This window comes from Rhea americana, unplaced genomic scaffold (assembly GCF_003343005.1).
Source record: "Rhea americana isolate MKP2758 unplaced genomic scaffold, rheAme1 scaffold_16, whole genome shotgun sequence".
Classification (NCBI taxonomy): domain Eukaryota; kingdom Metazoa; phylum Chordata; class Aves; order Rheiformes; family Rheidae; genus Rhea; species Rhea americana.
Window position 1 is genome coordinate 5,161,409 of NW_028185705.1, and position 17,959 is coordinate 5,179,367.

At 47.7% G+C, this 17,959-nt stretch overlaps 1 protein-coding gene across 1 annotated transcript in view; it reads left to right on the plus strand.

Annotated features, from left to right (window-relative positions):
- The first annotated feature begins 328 nt into the window (after window positions 1-328).
- The window catches only part of FRMD4B (FERM domain containing 4B), an 88,352-nt gene continuing 70,721 nt past the window's right edge, over window positions 329-17,959 (plus strand). Inside the window, exon 1 of the mRNA XM_085300075.1 lies at window positions 329-523. Within this exon, the coding sequence (XP_085156201.1) occupies window positions 362-523 (162 nt within the window). The 5' untranslated portion in view covers window positions 329-361. The remainder of the gene's footprint in view (window positions 524-17,959) is intronic.

Below are 17,959 nucleotides of genomic sequence, written 5' to 3' on the forward strand. Positions count from 1 at the left end.
GGGCTGTCGTCAGGGCGCACGGCGAAAGGGTTAAAATTTAATTAGAATACGCTGTGGTAGCTGCTRGAGCTTAACGGAGATTTATATAAGCTGCTAAGAAGGACAAGGCTGCTGTGTGAGCTGCTGGTGGGGCTGAGCTACTGCAGCCGTTGGCTTGGCTTCAAGCAACGCCAGGGCATGCCTGGGAATCTGCCCAGGAAGCGCCGTGAAAGAGGAGTTTGTTTGGAGGGTTGACCCTGGCGCTGTGCAACACCCCTGGCCTCCGCGCGCCGTATAAAGCGGAGCTGCCGTCGCGTCAGGCGTCCGAGCGGCGCGGGGAGACGGAGCGAGCCGGGAAGAGGGGCTCGCCTGCAAGCGGACCATGGCCTCGGCGTTCACGTGCGGGGTGGAGGACCTGCTCTTCGGCGGGAGCCGCTTCGTCTGGAGCGTGACGGCGGCGGCGCTGCGGCGGTGGTACGCGGACAGAGCCCGCGCCTGCTGCCAGGCGCTCAGGACCTGGTGCGGCCTCAGGGAGGTCTATCAGGTAACGATCCGGCRCGGTGGCGTGCTGCTAATTCGCCCGGTTCCCCAGGAGCGGCGCGCGCTGGGGGCGAAGCGCCGCGGAGCGGGGCAGCGCGTCTGCGGCGACGAGCAGCCCGGTGCCGAAGCCGGTTTCACGCAGCCCCGCTGTTAATAACTGGCAGGTTTACGGCTCAGAAGTCTGAGGTGGGCTTCGATATTCCTGTTTCAGACAGTCAACCAGCACCAGGTGTCAACCTTAAATTCAGTGGGTTTGGGGAGACGTCTTGACGTGAAATGTTTTATGAGCTGGGTACCTAAATGTTTGTCTGTAGTTGGCTGTTCCTTGTGTCACAGTCCTTCAAGAAACAGTTTAGCTGCTGCTGATCGCTTGTGCTTTGCATCCGAGGGGTTTAACTCGACTCTCRGCTGGTATTGCCATCAGGCAGTCGCAAGGTAAAATGCTGTGATGGCAGAAAGTGGCTGTAGTTTCTCTGCTGTTTGTGTTTCCTGAGTAGCTGTTGATGGTAATGTGATAACGCGTTGCAGTGCAAAGTGACGGCTATGGGGGGGGGTGTGTGCTGAAACACTTCCCAAAACAACTCCTGTGCCTTTGCACGGGCAAAAAAATGCAGCAGCGTAGTTGCAATTGTTGTCTTAGTCGCTTTTTTTGGAGTCAGTTCTTGCTGACAGCTATTTTTATTATAAGTTTATATCTTTCTTCCCYCCTTGTAAGCTTTATAAGCCTGTGATGTGTGTCCAGTTGTGCTGTCAGGGTGAATGTTTCCTAGACTGATGCTGAATAACGTAAGAGCTGTTTCTCCCCTCTTCTTGGTGTGTCTCAGTACAGAGAACAACCCAAGTCTCTATAACCACGCTAAAAGGCCATCTGTACCTATTTAATCCCAACGGGATCTCTGGGTATTTAGCTCTGTGACGTGCCCAGGTGTGGGAGAAAGACTTTATGGTGATAGACCTGAGCTGAGTATAGGTGATCCTCCTAACCCCCTTGCGCTGTTTGTAACGCCTGTGTCGCTCTCAGGACGTGGATTGTGTGTGGTTTGGGAACACTGAAAGTTGGCACTGTTGCTTGTTCATCTCACTGACCCAAAGGAGCCTGGCATACAGCCTTTTCTACCTCTAAAAAAAAMATCGAGCTACTTCTGTTCCGTGTGGGTGTTATTTCTGGAGTCTGTTCGCTTAAAGGGTAACTTGGACTGCYGTTGCTCCCGGTAGCATCCTTCTGAAGGCAAAGCCCCATCCTTCCAGAGGCAAAGCTGCTCCGCTGGAGTAGTGTCTCGGTAAGGACCACCACTGAGAACAGCTGTAATSCTGTTCTGCTGTGCCTCTCCTCCAGTCATTGGCTTAAAGTAAAAAGACACTTTTCAAAACAGCATGACTGTACCGTTGTCTAAAGCTACTGTGTTCATGTGGCTGTTGGTGGATTAATCAGTGTCGTTTCTTCTTTAAGCGAGCATGACCGGGTCCCTCATGCTGTGGGGAACTGATGCTATGGGAGSTAACTGGTGCTGTGAAAATAGGCAAAACAAGGAGATGTTCGTGGAAAGACGATGCCGGACATCGCTCGAGGCTGCCCCGCTTGCTGGGTTTCTAGTGCGGTGCCCAAGCGTGGGCAGGCAGTTGGGGGGAGCGTGCTAGCGCATCCTGCCTCTGGGAGAGGGTCTCCCTGCTCCCCTGTGCCTGCAGGCAGCGGGTTTGGCTGCTGTCAAAGCCACACGGCGAGCACAGCCTGTTAGGAAAAATCCAGTGACCTGTTGCATGGTGCTCACTGTACCGAATATTAGACTGTGCTGTTTCACCCTTGAGGGATGAAACTAGGCAGGAACAAAGCGACTCTTAGACTTTAATGTCAGAAATTTCCTACTGGTAATTTAGGGTGTATTAAAGGGAGATGATTGAAGAGGTACCCTGCAGCCCTTCCTTGGGTTGCATAAAAAAGTTGTTTTTTTGTGTTGAAGTTCTGGCTCTTTGCTGTTAAATACTTGATACTATCCCAGGTGATCCCAGTGGAAGCAGGACTGAGCATATAATATTAAATATCACTAGTCTGGATGTCAGAACATCATAAGATTGAAACAAATATTTTTGTTTTTTTCTTTTTAAACATCTCAAATGATGGAACTATCCAGAGACTCTAGCTGCATACGCAGATGCATACTCTGATTTGTGCTGTTAGGCTTGCTCATTCTGGAGCTAACTCRCAGGGCAGAGCTCTCCGTGGGGCTGGTCCTCTGAGGAGGTGGATATTGCAGTGTTTAGGGGACTAGTCTCTGATCTTGGATGTGAAATTTCACATCGTGTCTTTACTACAAATCCTGCATTATCCTGGGCAAGATGTTTTCCCTTTTAGTACCTCTGTTTTTTTTATTAAATGGGAGTAACAACATTCTGCTATCTAGCCTGGGAAGTTTCTGCTAGTAGAAGTCTTGGGGCTAGGGTAGCTACATGAGACCAGACTTTTGCCCTATGTTCTTATTAAYGTGTGACTCCAGACAGGTGCTTGAAGTCCTCTTTCACCTTCCTTTCAGAATGTTGTATTTCTTATTCCAGATGTGAAGACCACCATAGGTTCTATATAAAAGATCTGATGACAACATTTACATTTTTGTTCTCTATCATGATACCCTGGAGTCATCAAATCGGCAAACAGTTAAGAGCTTTACTACTGAGATATTCCCAGGGGACTGTAGTGTAGGATGAAGTGATAGGTACTTATGCTGTGGTTCAACTTGGAAGGTTTCAGTTCATTTTGATCCATATTTGAGGTTCATGTTATTTTGTGGGTCAGTGGCTATTTTCAGGTGAATTGGATACTGCTAGCAGGTCTCTTTTTCCCTTTTCCCTGTAAAATTATTGTGGTGAAAGGAATGCCAATAGGACTTTTTCCCTAGGCTGGTATGCTTTTATATAATGCTTGTAAGACTGACTCTGGCATATGAGTATGCTTCATTAGCCTTTACTGTGCTAGCCTGGGGGGGACCTGAGCTCTTCTTGAGTTTCAGCACAGAGGAGTGTGTGATAGCTTCACACTCCCATACCGGGCTCTAGTGTATCTCTTAAAGTTGTCAGGTGGGCAGAGACTTCAGGCCAAGAGAGCCTGAAATCCTCTCTGCCAGCATAAGGCTTTATCTTTCTTAGCAGCTTTAAAACAAAACAAACTTTTTCAGTCACCTTGTCTTCAGCCTTGTTTCCAGCATGTGTGTRTGAGGAGGAACCACCTTGTCTGCTGTTTCACCCGTTTGCTGAAGCACCTGAGTGCTGAGRCTTCAGCCCAAGCTTGACAAGCCAAGTTCAAGTACTTCCCCAGACAGTCCTTGCTGCAGGATCCTTGTCATCTGCCTCACCTACACACAGCAGCYGCCAGAAGAGGACGAACATCTGTTTTGCCCAAGCCTATTTATTTGGAGGAGTTTCTGTGAGCCCAAGTGCTGATGGCATGTGCTGTTTTGCTCTGAAATAACTTCTAAACCTAAGCAAGAGAGAAGGATTGTACAGTATGTGAATTTATGTGCTCTATGAGCACTTTTGTTGTGTGCCAGAGAATACTGTGTCCTACCTATGGCAAAAAGTGTCTGAAAGTCTAGAAAAAGCATAAAGATTTGCAGAGCACTGATGGAAGAGCTGCCACAGATAATCTTCAACTAGCAAGTCTCTACAAGTCAATGCCAGCTAACACTACTAGGGCTCGGAAAAAAWTCTGGATGAGAATTATACCTGTTTTCTAAAAGAAAGGAATGAACATTAAGTTGCAGTGATCTCAGGCATAGCTCCCTGGCTTGTGAGCCTGGCTTTGGGAGCATCTTCCCAGAGAGCCTCCTGGTGTGCACAAGGAAGAAGWTAAGCAGCTGTTGGTTTCCAGATGTGTCTTCTAAAATAAAGCGTTTGACAGAGTTCTCCCCATATGGATTTTATAGGCCACCTGTCTTGAATCTCATTTTACTGCATTAAGAAAAAGTTATATAATTGAAATTAATAAATAGTGTCAAAGCCTAAAACTTTYGGGATCAACACTTATCCCATGTTGTGATTATTTGTTACCCCTGGYCTGATTTTCAGTGGGATGTCAACACAACGTTATGCTGGTGCTTGGAAGCATGAATACCCCTTTACACCTCAGCATCCCACAGCATCCTTATTCATCACCATGCTTTAAGCATGGAAAAACTATTGCTTCAGTCTGTTTGACAATACAAGTGACTTTTATAAATTAAAAGCTGGTCAACTGCATGCGTTAGCATCAGTGTTAGACATGCATGCCAGTCAGTCTGTTCCTTGCTATAGGCAAAAGAGGAATCAAGCAAACTGTGCCTAAATTCCGTGCAGAAAACGAGGCATTAAGATTAGCATCTGGCAGATATGAAATGGAGTACAGGGCATCTCTAAGCTATTCAGTTAYGCTGCTAATTTGTAGACAATCTCTGGTGTAAATGTGCAAATTGAATTCATGTGCTTTTTTGGACAAAATGCTTTTTAACCTTGGAAAGGTCATTTCCTCTGGGCTAAGTGAAAAAAATGCTGATGAAGCAAGTCAGTRAGCTTTGTAGGACATGTGCTTATACCTACCTGGGGTGGAGGAGTGAGAGAGGAAGTGGGTGATTTCTGTTTCCTGATGTGTTAGCTTAGCTAGTTTGGATAGCAAGGACCCCACTTCCTCTGCTACCACACCTTAACATTTTTTTTTTTTTAATACAAAATACTGTCCAAAAAACCTGAAGATCCCTTTTTTTTTCTTCTCTTTTCAAAATGATGACGCGGGTGGTGATGGTTTAAGGTTGAACTTGCTGAGAGCAAAAAGGAAGGGTGTTGCCTSTATTGTCAGGGCAGGGCTGTCCGTCCGTCCGTCCCTCGCGTTGGACAGACCACAGGAGCGTTGCTCCGTGGGAGCATCTCGGGCTGTCTGTGTGGGTCAGGGCTTCCCAAAGGGAGCTCGCAGCCCTCCTGTGTAACGGCCGCTGGACGTATTTAATCCCGGGCTCTGGGAGAGCTTTCCTCTGACTGCTTCCATACATCTGYTTCCCTTTCCGAAGGGCTCTGGTCTAATGCCGTGTCACCTTTCATACCTCGGCTGCGGTTGTGTCTCTGCTTGACATCTGCTTCGCATCCAGCCGTGATACGGAGGTGTTCCCTGCGACGGCGGCTCTGGGCGAGTGAGCCCGCGCCCGGCACTGGCGCTGCCTCCTGTCACCTTAGAGTTAAACTTAGTTCTACACATTAAGGCTTCCAAAAACAACTTTCCAAATATCTCTGCCAGACGTATTTCCATTTGAGCTCATGATATAGCATTTTCTGTTTGAGGGAGTTTGTTCAAACAAAAATACGGGTTTTTTTTTTGTGCTGCTCCTCCCTCTTCCTTTGCAGACGAACTTCATAACCAGCCTATGAACTTCGCCTCATTTCCTTCAGGGCGTCCCAGTGCCAGTTTCCAAACAGTGGCTTCTATTCACTACCCTCTTTGGCTTGTATATGTGTATTTTTTCAGTCTGACATAGTTCGCAAAATACGTTAGATTTCAAATGTAGCTGGCGCTGGTTTTCAAAAACAAACTCCGTGCAAGGGTGTTTCTGCGTGAACTTCTCTGTGTAACTCACCGCTTCAGCCTGGGGCAGAGAGTCTGGCCAGCGGGCTTGTGAGAAGGCAGCTTCAACCTTTTGAAGGCAAATGTTGTTTTTCTTATATTCATCTTTGCCTTTTGGAGTATCTGGCTTTCTGTCGCTCCTTTTGCTGGTGKTGTCATTCCCCTGCTTTGAAAAATGTGATGGACTGTCCATACGCTTAAAATAACACTGTGCTGGCTTTGTCTCCCAGTTTTCTGTCCTTAAAAATCAGGCCATCCTTGAACAGTTTGCATTACACCTCCGAGTCATAATTAGTCATTAGTAATTCTACTAATCTTCTGTACAGATGGAGACCGGTTCATTCGCAGACTGCAAAGAAGATAAAGTTATCAGCCCTGGAATATATTAGCTTAAACTACCTTCCCACGCACCCTGCGAATGGTCTGGCTCTCGCTTAAATGTGTGCCCTCAGTGCTGGGGAAGGAGAGGTGGGGATGAAAAGGGTCATCCAAATACTGGGAACAGCAGCGGTGCGCGCAGTCTGTGTGCGGCGGGGCCGGGGCCAGCGGCAGCTGTGCGAGCTGCCGTGGGGTGCTCAGCTTGGTGGGGCGCCAGGCRGAGAGAAGAGCGAACTCTGGCACTTCAAGTTGATCACTTAAAGATGTTTACTGTGGGCAGAAAAGTTTTAATACACAATGCCAGTGTGAAGAAATCCAGGAATTCTGTTTTTACCATCTTTTATTAAATAGTGCATACATTTCAAGCAGGTGTGATCTGTTGGCAATTGCTTGCTTCCTTAAAATATGGTGGCTACACAGTGATGTTGATAACGATTATAAAAAAGTCATTTTCAGTTTGCAGGCAGCAAAGTCAGATTGCTTCTGGTCAAAGCTATCAAGCTTTTGCTTTGGTTTGTCAGACGCCGTCGCAGTGCAGGTCGGCCAGGAGCTGGCGTGCAGCAGGTGGTCTCGCGGCGCGAGGTGTCCCAGCGTTACTTTGCTTAGCTCRCGACCACGTGTGAGCGTGCAGCGCCAGCAGAGCTGCAAGTGGTGACAGGCAGCAGTTACTGCGGACTGCGTGGCAGCTCCCAGTTACRTGCTGGTTTTCTGAGCACCCTAAGTTTCTACCCTGAGGCCAGGTCGGTGGTTTCTAGGCAGGGCGATACAGGCTACGGCAGACGGTACTTGGTGCGTAGGGGAATTTCATGCTTGTTTGCACCTCACGCAGGCAATTTGGCTGCTGATTGAGATAAAGGCAAAAGCCTGGAGGAGGGTGGTTGGAAGAGYAGGTAGGGGCAGCAGAAGAATTACCTGGCGCAAGAAGTATGGGACACTGTGCTAGAACCTGACTTTACGGGTCTGGTGGTGCTGGACTGGACGTGTCTGGTTGCCGTGGCTGTTTTAGGAGAGCAAGTACATTAGCGTGGGAGAAAGCGCTTTGTGAATCTGGTGCACTTAGGGGGCATGCAAGTGAGTGTATTTGCTAAGCCTTAGTGAAAGTTTGAGTAATTCTGCTAATATCAAGTAAGTTGCATCTGTTCAGTGAGAGACCTAATTCAGAGCAGCTGGGCTATTCTGAATTTGCTGTAGGATTAAACCCTCTGCCTAGGAGTTCTAAAGCTGCAGACCCCGAGTACCAGATCTGAGCTCTTCCCTCTGAAGAAGAGCTCTGAAGCAGCCTTTGAATTGCAGAATCTTTCTTCRCTATCGGGCTCCCGATGCAGTAACTGCCTGAAGGACTGTCTATCCGTATAGCTCTCTGCTTCCAGCTGCTGGGACTCCTTACRGCTATGCCATATTTCTTTTAAAATCTGATCTTTTTGTTTTTCTTCATCTAAAAAAACCTATCCTTGCCCCAGGGTACAGCTAAACTACACAACCCGGATGGGTATTTGTTTGGAACAGCCAGCTCCTCCAAGGCACTATGCTCTTCTCTCTTTCCATATGTCAGCTATTCCTGTCCCTGTTGTTATTCCAGCAGGGCAGAAGTTGGCACCGCCCAGGTAACCTTCAGGTTATTACTCTAAGGAAAAATGACTCACTGTCTATTTTGCGTCTTATTTTGTGGCTTTGAATTCTTTGTTTTGGAGACAAACATAAGTTTCTTGCTCTGAAATACTTTTCTAAAATTATTGCAGATGCTGCCCCTCAATTTGCTGGTACAGRGTAGATTTGCAGCTGGCTGAACCTGGACTGACATTGGGCCGACTTGTGATTTTTATCATAAAACTTATATGGTGTGTTTGGAAAGCTCGTGTAGTCATTMGATTATATGAGAATATTAGCCTTTCCGAAGTAACTTTGATGGGAAAAAGCATCTTTGTCCCAGCTATTGAAAGGATGGGTACTTGATCAAAACTAGTTCCTCTGTTATACAAAGTGGGAGACGCTGCTGGCACCTGACCACACTCCAGGTCTAGGGGAGATGCTCCGGAGGTGTCTGAGCTGCTGTTAATTCACGGGAGCCGCAGTGCCTCGCTCAGGCTGGGGGAGAGAGCTTGACTCCTGCTGCATGAACTGTGGGGCAGGCAGACCTGCCTTCTCTTCCCAGCACAGTCGTTAGGGCTTTAAATTGTGCTCTGCGATTTAACAGCTCCAGCTGTTGGCACCAAACGCTAGGGACACGGAGCCTCCTATTTATGGAGGGTTAGCTGGGCCGTGAGTGCTAATACCTCTGGGAACTGACCCTGAGATTCTCACTTCTCTTTCTAATCAAAGCAGGTGTAAAGACCCAGTGAACTCATTCCAGATATTGAACTTCATTTTTATAATTAAAATTACAATCCATGGATTGTAAAAGCTGAGGTGGAGAAGTCTTCATAGTTTGCCCTCACTGTTTATAGTGATTTCTCAGTTGTTTGTAGCATAAGTGACTGAAGGACAGTATCTACCTAAAAGGGAGCAGTTACGGTTAATCCCGGTGTGAAGTTGTCCTGGTACGTGTCCAGAGCTCCCACCCGCTCTAGTAGCCTTTCACGCTGCTCTCACCCAGGTGTATCGCGACCGTGTAGTCCAGCTCGTGCCGGATGCGAGGTCCTGGGCTGGGCTGCTCCCGTGGCGTCCGAGCTCCTGCTCTGCTTTGTGCAGCAGAGCGTGTGGCTCCGGGGCATGACTTCAAAGCTTGGGTTATCCCCGTGCCTGCAAGGAACAGCAAGGCACATAGCGATTGTCCACAGATTTATTTATTTTTATTTTGTTGAAAATTACCCACACTAACCTCACATAAAAGGAGATAAATGATGCTTGGCTATATTTACGAAGGAGGAACAGGCTGATATTTTCCATTTTGAAGTAACTGCAAGTGTAAATTTGAGATATTGTGCCTCGTGTGTGCCTGACTGCAGGTCCCAGGTTGGACACAGTAAAGGCATGGGTTCATGGATCCGGGCCCGCGGTTCATTCAGGTTTTTCATTTTCATTTTGTTTGTTTGCAGTGAAAGTAACCATATAAAATAGTCTAGAATTCAGCTGTCTGAAGCCTTTTATACCACTGTAATAAGTTTTTCAGTTGGAGGAGACCTCAGTTTTCGTGCCTTAGTGTGGTATCTGTGGTCTTTCTGGTGCACTCACTGTTAAGTCAAATCCCCAGAGGTATCTGAGGCCTTGTAGGCTGATGTGCTAGAATGGGAGAAATTGGGYGGAGATGAATGTAATTTAAGTAAAATTTGATGTTTTGTGCGCACAAAAAACAGTGCTGTAAAGAGAGCAGTGGAACAGCAGGTAGATGATTTGTTCCTGTATTTCCACCAGCAGCAAAATGCTGCCCTAGAGAGCAACCCTGACCCCAGAATGAATTCAGAGCGAAGGCCAAGGGTGTAAATTTTCTACCTGCAGCCCCAGTTTCCTCTAAGAGCTGCCCAACGTGAACGAGCCCCGGTCAGAGGCCGCGGAGGCGAGCTTTGAAAAAGGAGCGTGGGAATGCAGGGAGGTGTTCAGCCTGGTGGTGCCCGTCGCAGCCGTGCTTTCCGCCGCTGGAGAAGCCAGCGGAGCGAGGGACTGTCAGGAAACGGGCATAGGATATTTACTCYCGTTGTCACGTGTTATTTTAGCTGGCCCGGAGTCTAATCTGCTGAAACCTGTTGGGCTGGGTAACACTGATACCTCTGAAATTGTAGATCCGTTTCTGCGTGATGTTTTCTTGAACTACTGCCGAGAAGCAGCTGAGCCCCCSCGGGTGCCTGCTTCGGTTTCTGGTGGGCTGGGCTGGGGCAGTGGGTGCTCAGGACACCCCGGCACGCAGCCAGGGTCCTGGTGGGCTCAGAAGCTCCAGGAGATCTGGCGCGAAGCTGCTGGTGCACCTAGCCAGCTGGCTCTGTGCATCTTCATTTACCCATTTATCTTCATTTACCAGCGAGATCAGTGTCTCTTTAGTCGTCTCCCAGTATATAGCCGCTTCTGGGCTCGCGGCGCTGCTGGATGGGGCAGCCCGAGCGGGAGGAGCGGAGCCTCCTCCGCGCCGCTGCGGGGGCCCCAGGGCYGGCCCCCGGTCGCGGGCCCGGGCACAGCGCGGGCAGATTGAAAGAGCTGCGTCAAGTCTTGCTCTAAAGGCGCCTTCTGTCCCGGGCGCGCGGTGAGGAAGAGCCGGAGGGGCGCCGACAGCTCCGCGCAAGGAAATAGCTGTTCGCAGGGGGGCCTGGCGGGGAGCCCGCGGGCCCGCGGAGAGGTGCCTTGCTGCCCGCGGCTGGCTCCTCGTGTGATGCCTTTGAGTGATGGTTGTTGCTTTTCCACTCAATTCTGCTCCCTAATAAAGGGGTTAGTTAAAAAAAAAAAAAAAAAAGAAAAAGAAAAGAAAAAAAAGGCAATACTTCCCTATTTCCCTCCCCGCCATTTTTAGCAATCACAGTTCAACATCTTGTGTCCCCTGACTCATGCTGGAAGGGCTTTTGTTTCTGAATCCGTAATCAAAGCAACAAATGCTAAGGTCACTTCCTTGAGATTATATGGCAACGGAAGAGGTCCAGGATCGTGTCTCCTTTCTTCCCCAGCTCGAACGTACAGAAAATACAGAGGCATTTGTACATGCGCTCTTTGTGTGCTGCTTGGGTTTCTCCAGTCTTTTTAAGCTACCAGGGCGTGTGGCTTGGAGGTAAGAGGCTGTATTTTAATTTCTGATGCTTACCAGCAGCAGGTAGTGCTCTTCACTGCTGTTGCRTTGTGCCCTGTCTTAAACATAGCGCAGCGCTATGCAGCTACGATTACAGGAAAGAAGGCAGTRTGCAACAGCAGCAAGCAAAGGGAGTTTGCTTTTGGGGGTACTTGTGTAATGCAGACCAAAACTTTTTGCTTGTGTGTTTTTTCTCTCTCTTTGAAAGATCAGTCTATAAAAACGTCTTTGCATCTTCTGCACACCAGTGTGGCGATAAGGGGTTGTTTGTTTACTCTCAGCATTTACATTTACAGCTTTTTCCTGCCTTTGTTGTAAGGGCTATCGTGGCTGCTTTAGGAAAGTGCTAAATCCAAGCTAGACACTAGTAACTTTGCTGCTGCAGCTGGAGACCAGGTCTGTAATTTCTGATTACAGTGAAAATGCGTTTTCAGATATAACCGCTATAGGCTGCTCTGAGATATGATTTAAACTGAACAAAGCACAAATTCATAAGTCATGAGCAGAGGCAGTCAGTGCCTGGTACAGAAGCTTCTTTCAGTATGTAACTATTAAATATCTCATCAGAGAGATCCCCCCCCCCCCAGCCATGCAAAAAATCTCTTGAAAAGGTTGGCACCGAAGACGCAGAAGTGTGCATGGAGCTCATTAACGGCTGTTGAGAAAGAGCCTTTGATCAGAAGTGCTTGTTTTGCTTTAAAAGTGGAGCGTGGAGCAGTCCAAATCTGTCAAAACCGTTTCGGTGGCTGGCAAGGTGCTTGCTCATCCCGACTGATCCTGCCTCAGAAAYGCCCTTCAGCAGCGCAGGGCAYGGCTAAYGGACCAACAYRCTGACTTACTCCAAAGAGCTTAGGAGTTCAGGGTCGTCTTGTTTTATTTACTTCTCTGTGGTTTTTTTTTGTTGTTTTTTTTTTTTTTTTTTTTTTTTTTGTTGTTTTTTTTTTTTTTGAAGCATTTAAAGACAGGTCGGATGGGCTTGTAGAGCTTTTMTGTCCTGCTTACCTAATGTCTGTTCTAGTGTCTAGGTTTCCTGTGGGGCAGCTGCCAAGCAGGAGAGAGGCTGGGAAGCAAGGGCAGGCAGCGTGCAGGAGAAGGGGGTGCAGAGGGAACGAGCTGGGTGCGAGGGCTGTGATGGGGCAGGGGGATCGAGGGGAGGGAGGACAAGAAGGCTGGGAGGCAAGATGCCCCTGAGATTGGGAAAACTGCTGGTGGAGGGAATAGGGGTGGGAGGGACATTGCGGGGGAGAAGCTGCTTATGTGGGAGCTGTCCCGGAAAGGAGTGCAGCTGCAGAGAGCCCGAGGTAGTGCTGAACCAAAGGAAAAGCACGTTATTCTCCACGTTTGTAGAAAAGTGATACTGGAAGTTGCCAGGGCTGCAGCCCCCAGTTAACAGAAGATGTAGCTCAAAGAAGAGTTTGCTCTAGACGTGGGTGGAGGACAGGATTTGGCCCTGTCCTTTTGATTGCACCTAACACAGAGGTGATGGTTTCTTTGCTTGAAACGCACATGGAGATCTACAAATGAAAAGTCACGGCAGCGATAAGAAGTGCTCTGCAGAGCAGCAGAACACGAGCTGTGTTTTATAAAGACTTGACCTAAGAGCCCGGGGGGTTAACCAATTTGCCAGAAGCTCGTGATTTAGGAGCAAGGATCAGGATCCATTGCAGGGCTGCAGGCATTTCTTCCTGCCCCACGGTCTGGCTGAGCCTCTGCTGCGCGCTCCGTCTTCGGGCACCAGCGGTTATCGCTTCTTCCAGGGGAGAGGATGCTGCTGCCTCCAGCAGGCTGACTCTGCGTTCGCTCTGCGGGCCTCCCTTAGCGTTGTCACAAGAGCTCTCTGATTTCACAGGATCTTTTTCCCCCCGAGTTCCCAGGAGATTTGACTGGAACAAAACATTACCATGGGCTTGTGCATGGTAATGACCTGATTATTGCGTGTCTCTGTGTTGTATGTGATAAGCATGCTTCTAACAGACACTTAATTTATTAGCTGTGTTCTGCCAAGGAAAGCAGATGTTCTATGAAGTATTTCATTGACTTGATATTTAGGGCAGATTTGCACTGATTGCTTCCTATTAATTTTTTCCTGATTTTTAGGATTAACCRTAGAGTTTTGAGGCCTAAGTTGCCTATTTCTGTTCTTTTATTGCTCTTCTTGATACAATGAAAATCTGTAGGAACGATAGCATCAACACCAGTGGAATGACATAAACTGTTCGAGAAACACTTTAATATGAGAGACCCTTACTTAAGTCAAGGAGAATGCCCCTGCAATAGTGGGCCGCTCCTTCAAGAAGACCATTGACCTCTTCCCCTGTCGGAGGRTTTTAGCATCTGTTGGTAACTAGCAGGAACATTGGTCCTTGGCAACATCAGGAGACAGGAGATGCTGCCTGGATGCTGGTTGTCWGATGAAAAGTTTGGGGTCGTCAGAGCAAACAAGGGGTGCTTCTGCAGCAGGACGTCCTTCTGCTTTGTGCTGCCTCAGCATCTGCAAGCGCGCTCTTAAATGTGGTGTTGCACAAGTAGTGTGTGCAAATACCTCTTGGCATGCACACTTGGGAAGAAACTCAGGCAGAAACTGCCTGTTTACAGTCAGTAGGAAGGACAGAAATACAAGTAGTAACAGGAAATGTAGCCAAGTTGCAGTATTGCCTTACGGGCTGCAGAGGATTTTTTTTTTTTTTTTAATATTGTGTGCTCCTGGTAGAAGCCAGGAAGCAGCATCTCTTCTTTTCATATTTTGCTGTTGGCAGAGTAGGCTTTATCTCGTGGTTGGAGTACTGTATCATTTTGAAGATGACTGGTTTCATTTGTTTCTTGGGTTTTCATTTGTCACTATTTTCTTTATCACAATGTGCTGCTCATTTTGATGCCTTTCACATTTGAGCATTTTGGGAAAGGGAGAAGAGGTTTAAAGCCCCTTAACTTGCTCAAGCTAGTGGAAGCTTTCTAATGACCATAGCAAGTTTTGGCAGCAGTCCTGYAGGAATCAGCAAATGATGACTAAAATACAGACATATGAAAGAGCTCCTTAGATTTGCCGTTCCCTGCAATGAGAAACACCAGAGTAAATAGGGAAAAGGAGAATTGCAYGGAAAGTGCGTTGGCGCTTGGCCCTGGAAAAGCAGTTGCCTGCAGTGAAGGAGAACACTTAGGCTGTTGMTTTGCCAGATCCTTTTTACTGGCTCGGGTGGTGGGGCTTACGTGAAAGTCAGTTGATGCTCTGCAGGAGCCAACTTTTTCTTCGTATCTTCAGTTCATGGGACTTTTTTAGGAAGGTGTCCATGCAGCCCAGAAAGCCTGTAGACCTCCAGTTCCAGGCAGTATGTTTTATCTCTAAGCCTTTGCCAAAATTCAACAGAACCAAAATTTCAATGGAAAAATACTCAGCAAATTGGTATTTGTACCAGTTTGCATTTAAGTRAGTTCTCTCTAGTCTGTCTTTATCCTAAAACATTACCCCTGTGAGTGTCATATATGAAGATGGGTCTTCAGCAAATACCTGTCCCTACCTAGCTGCCCTATGAGACAGAAGGGGAAACTCCAAAGTTCTGTAKGGGGGATTTTCTATCAGTCCTTCCTTCTGACATGTCAAGGCAGGCTGTGCTGTAATGGGGTTAAAAAGAAAAGAGGTGTGGGGGGGAAGTGTGCACTGGGAATGGGGCTAAACTCTCTTTGGTTGTCCCATGCAAAAGGGCAACGGGCAAAAACTGAACCACAGGAAGTTCTGCCTGAATATGTGGAGGAATTTCTTCCCTGTGAGAGTGACGGAGCGCTGGACCAGGTTGCCCAGAGAGGTTGTGGAGTCTCCTTCTCTGGAGATCTTCAAGGCCCGCCTGGATGCAACCCTGTCTAACAAGCTCTAGGTGACCCTGCTGAGTAGRGGCGGGGGTGGACCAGATGATCTCCAGAGGTCCCTKCCAGCCTTACTGRTTCTGTGAATCATCCTGGGTAGGTGAGGCGAAGCCATCAAGGTGTCTTTCTGTAGCACAAAGTGAAGGAAATAGCCAGCMCGTTCGTTGCACTGCAAGCTGTTTAACGTTATGCAGATAGTGGCTTCTGTTAAGGTTAATAGCAAGATAACAAATAATTTAAGGCAAAATTTTGGCCCTATTAAAGTTAATGACAAAATTCATTGACTTCATTGGAGCCAGGGCTTCAGCGAAAGGATTTTGTATGGCTTAAGGATTAGAAAGAAGGCACAGCAGGTCTGGAGACCTGCTATGTCCTCTTTGAAGTCGGTGGAAGCTGTGCCGTTGCCTTCAAAGGGAGCAGGATCATGTCAAGCTGATCACATCCATGCAATTGAGGCTGCAGAGCCACAGCTGGGCAAACCAAATGGAAGAGGCATCACTTGGGGGTCTTTGCTTTGTASCCCTCGCTGGCAAAGGAGGACGAGAGCAGGATGACGAGATGAGGCTGGACATGCGGGGAGTGGGATAACGCAGCAAGAGAAAGGTGGCCAAGGACCCGCGAGGGGTGGGAAGGTAAACTGTTCCCAAAACTCCCCCTGCCCATCTGTGCCCACAGGGAGTGCCTCCTGGTGATGTGTCCCTTCTGCGTCCTTCTGGGGAGGACCAACRGGTGGCAAATTAGCTTGGAAGTGTTTTTCAAGGCACTTTTGGAAACCTATTTGGATCCATTAAAAAGTTTTTGTAGAAATGCTGGTATAAAACCAAACTCTTTTTTTTTTTTTTTGGGGGGGGGGGGGGGGGGGGTGCTGTATTTCGTAAAGCTTTGAGTTATTCCCTGAGCGTTGGACCATGACTAGGCTTTGCACTCCCAAAAGAAGCACTAGGAAACTCTGAGGTCATTTAAAACATTATAACTTTTTTTGCAGCTTTTTTTCCCCTCCTTCAGCTGCACCCAGGTTCTTTCCTTCCAGAGGGGCTGGTCGGTGCTGCTGTTTACATGAGATGTGCCCAGTTAGGGCAGCTCCGTATTGCATTACGTGCRTGCATTTTATTTCATTTTTTATCAGCCAGTACACGTTCACATACCAGATAAAAGCTGGCCAGTTGCATCGAAGTCAGTGAAGCAATGCTGATTTTATACAGCTGAGGATTTGATCCTAAATGCCTTTATGACTGAAGAGGAGAAAAAAAAGCCTATTCTGAAGGCTGATGAAAATCTGAGGTCAGTTTACAGGCTTCAGTAGTAAGCTTTAAATCTTTGCAGCCTTGTGAGTTATAGAAGAGAGGTTTGAAAAAATCCCCTTGCAGGAAATTACTGATGTCAGTTTATAGCTAGTTAACTGCAGTGCAGGTAGGAATTTGGAGATGAAATTCTCATTTAAGGACAACACTGATTCTTCCCTGGGCTCATACACCTCTAAGAAACTAACTAGTATGTATGAATTATTTGTCCAAAAATCAAGGGATTGGGATTTCTGCCCTCTTTCCCCCCACCTGCCCGTGCTACCGACTTCCCGTGTGGAAGCTGGAACTGCGACAGAGGGATAACGTTTCCTGACAGACCTTCTTCATCGTGCAAGCAAGTGGGAATATTGCTGCTCTTTGCTCTTTTGTTACCCTTAAGATTTTTTTCAGCTCTCTGACTACTTCAACCACCGTGGAATATGTACCTGTTTCAGGAATAAATGATCCGGTTTTTACGGTCGTGCCGTAATGACACACCACAATCTGCTTTCTCGCCTTYGAAACTGCATGTTTAAGGATTTGCATGCTAGCTGTTTGCGTAATGAAAATGGATCCCCGTTATCGCTCGTCAGCCTATGCGTCTGCGCGGTTTCTTTTCTGTGTGTAAATCATCTTCTGGAGCTTGTTCGCCTGAACAGTGAAGCTTAACTCAGTGTAGTTACCCCGAGAGGAGCTAATGGAAATAACACGCACGGTGCTGTGCAGCTGGGACCAAATCCCCTATGTCACACTCAGGTGTGACTCCTGGAAACCCCCCTGTGGGCACTTGGTTATAATTGTGCCTGAGCAAAAGGATTTATCTGGAGAGGAAGAGAAGTGGGGGGAAGAGGTTTTCTATTTCAAGGAGGTTTCTCAGTATAAAAATTTCAGCCTCAATCTTGAAAGTATTCATTTTAAGTGAGTAATTGGACTCGTAAAAGCCTCCCTGAGGTCAGCTGCTAGAGCTGGAGGGGACCCTGTRGATGTCTCTTTACAGACAGCAGCGAATGGGCGGTGTGCGTGCACCCAGCCACCCTGTCTGTACGGCTCTGCAGGATCTGGCATCAGAGGGGTGTCACGCTTGGGATATTAAAGACGTAGCGCCATGCTCAACTGGTGCTTCTCGAAGCTTAGGGCAGGGTGTGTTGGCCTGGGTGCAGACCCTTTGGGTCTCGTGCTGTCCGTCTGTGAGTCCCGCTTGTCCGTCAGTACAGCACATCTGTGTCTGTGGAGGTAGCTGAAGGTCTGCATCATGCCACATCCCAAGTGAGAGCAGCTGGCACAAGGTGACACATGCACAAGCTGAGCRTTTCAGTGGTAGAAGTAGTTGCTCATTTTGTCTCAAAATTATATGAAGCTTATTTAAAATCCTTTCTTTGGCCTGGGGTTGTTTGAGGTTTGTTTTGGCTTTCCCTAGTAGAGAAGACTCCAGACCATTTTAGAACAAAAAAGCAATGAAAATAGGAGTCAGTGACAGATATGGCTGGCTTGGCCATGGAATGTGTCTCTAATTTGTCCAGTTCTGGGAGAGAGGACATCTGGTCTGGAGGGAGTGAAACACATTTGGTTTTGCTTCTGACTTGAACCCTTCATAATTTCCCATTCCTAAGCCACGCTTCAGGAGACATGTTATTCTATCAG